Genomic DNA, 1,651 nt, shown 5'->3' with positions numbered 1-1,651 from the left:
CAGCAGGAGCTAGATCTGTTTTACAACAGACCGAAATAATCACCAGCTAGTTTCTATTGCAGGCAAACATACTTTCTGTGAAGTCTGGTAGTACTAGAAGGAGTTAGTCCTAAGTAACATTGCAGCAGATTATTAGATAACCTCTAACAGCATCCTCTAATTAGAGTTCTTATGATACAATTTCATCCTGTAATTAGTTGAGATTGGCTGCTTCCTTTTGCAGCTTATTAGTGGCAACACAGCTGTAGAAGTGAATCCACTCTCATTTGTCCAACCTTTTTAAGTCTTTTTTTTTTTTTCCCCCCCCCCCCCTTTCTTTCCCTTTTGGGTTTCTGCAGCTCAATTTGGTGTCTAGCGTCACCATGTCTAAGAACATGTTGGAGACATCCCCACAGAGCTTACCTCAAACTCCCACAACACCAACGGCCCCAGTCACCCCAATTACCCAGGGACCTTCCGTAATCACCCCAGCCAGTGTACCCAACGTGGGAGCCATTCGAAGAAGACATTCAGACAAATACAACATTCCCATGTCATCAGGTAGGACACTTTGGATCAATACCTTTATTTTTATATTCTCCAGATTTATGCTGTAACTGAAATATCATAGAGGCAAATTGAGGATGTCAAAGAGGTGTTTAATACAGATGTTTTAAAAATATTTTTTTTCAACTCCAATTTATTTTGCCAATAATTAGAAATAGAAAACTGAAAGAAAAGAAGCTCTGAAACAGTCTTGTTTTAGAGTAAGAAGTTAATAGGATACATGAAAAGGGTTGGTATTAATGATGACTCCTTTAGCTGCCATCAGCCTGTGCTAACCATATTTAATTCTGTGTATGCATATAAGTGTACTACTTCTCTGCTAACCAGAGAGCAAACAAACAGCCCTACAAAGAACTGTTTTAGATGGGAAATAAGAGAGAGCAGGGGAGGAGATGGCTAACTGTCACTGTATGACCGTGTAAGAAAATACTCAGTTTGCACATCTTAAAAGGGCTTTGCTGCTGGCAGCAGGCTGGATGGCTGGGTACACCACTCCTGGCGTACATTAAGTGACTGAGTGGGGCATGCTGCATTTGCACTTTTACATTGAGAAGCACAGAAAAGACTTTTTTTTTTTGTATAATTTGCTTGTCCGTTGCCTTTTGTGCTTCCCTGAGTAAATAGTTCGTTTAGAAATTGTTGTGGATACATAGGAAACAGTGTCATCAATCATAATACACAATGCAGGCTGCTAATAACATTAATGGACAGTTGGTATGGTTTTATTTTCCAGAAATTGCCCCAAACTATGAATTTTATAAAAATGCAGATGTCAGACCTCCATTTACTTATGCAACTCTCATAAGGCAGGTAAGTCAAGAGAAAATTAAGTTTGCCTGATTAAATTAAAATTCATTAATGCTTAAAGTAAGGCTTGGTTGGGAAAGTGTCATCCGGTCTAGTTAGTAAACCATTATTTTATGTCACTATGTATCTTGTCTCATTTCAGGCTATCATGGAATCGAGTGACAGGCAGTTAACACTTAATGAAATTTACAGCTGGTTTACACGGACATTTGCTTACTTCAGGCGTAATGCAGCAACTTGGAAGGTAACTTCTTTGCCGGCAGTTTAAAGATGCCTCACACAGTTCCTTACAGATAGC

At 39.1% G+C, this 1,651-nt stretch overlaps 1 protein-coding gene across 1 annotated transcript in view; it reads left to right on the top strand.

Annotated features, from left to right (window-relative positions):
* The window catches only part of LOC104408698 (forkhead box protein P2-like), a 126,611-nt gene that overhangs the window by 89,700 nt on the left and 35,260 nt on the right, over positions 1-1,651 (top strand). The window contains 3 exon segments of the mRNA XM_010018369.1: positions 339-540; positions 1,280-1,356; positions 1,496-1,597. Coding sequence (XP_010016671.1) covers positions 339-540; positions 1,280-1,356; positions 1,496-1,597 — 381 coding nt within the window.

This window comes from Nestor notabilis, unplaced genomic scaffold (genome assembly GCF_000696875.1).
Source record: "Nestor notabilis isolate BGI_N333 unplaced genomic scaffold, ASM69687v1 scaffold25337, whole genome shotgun sequence".
In the NCBI taxonomy this organism is placed as follows: Eukaryota; Metazoa; Chordata; class Aves; order Psittaciformes; family Psittacidae; genus Nestor; species Nestor notabilis.
This window is presented reverse-complemented; position numbering and strand designations above follow the sequence as displayed.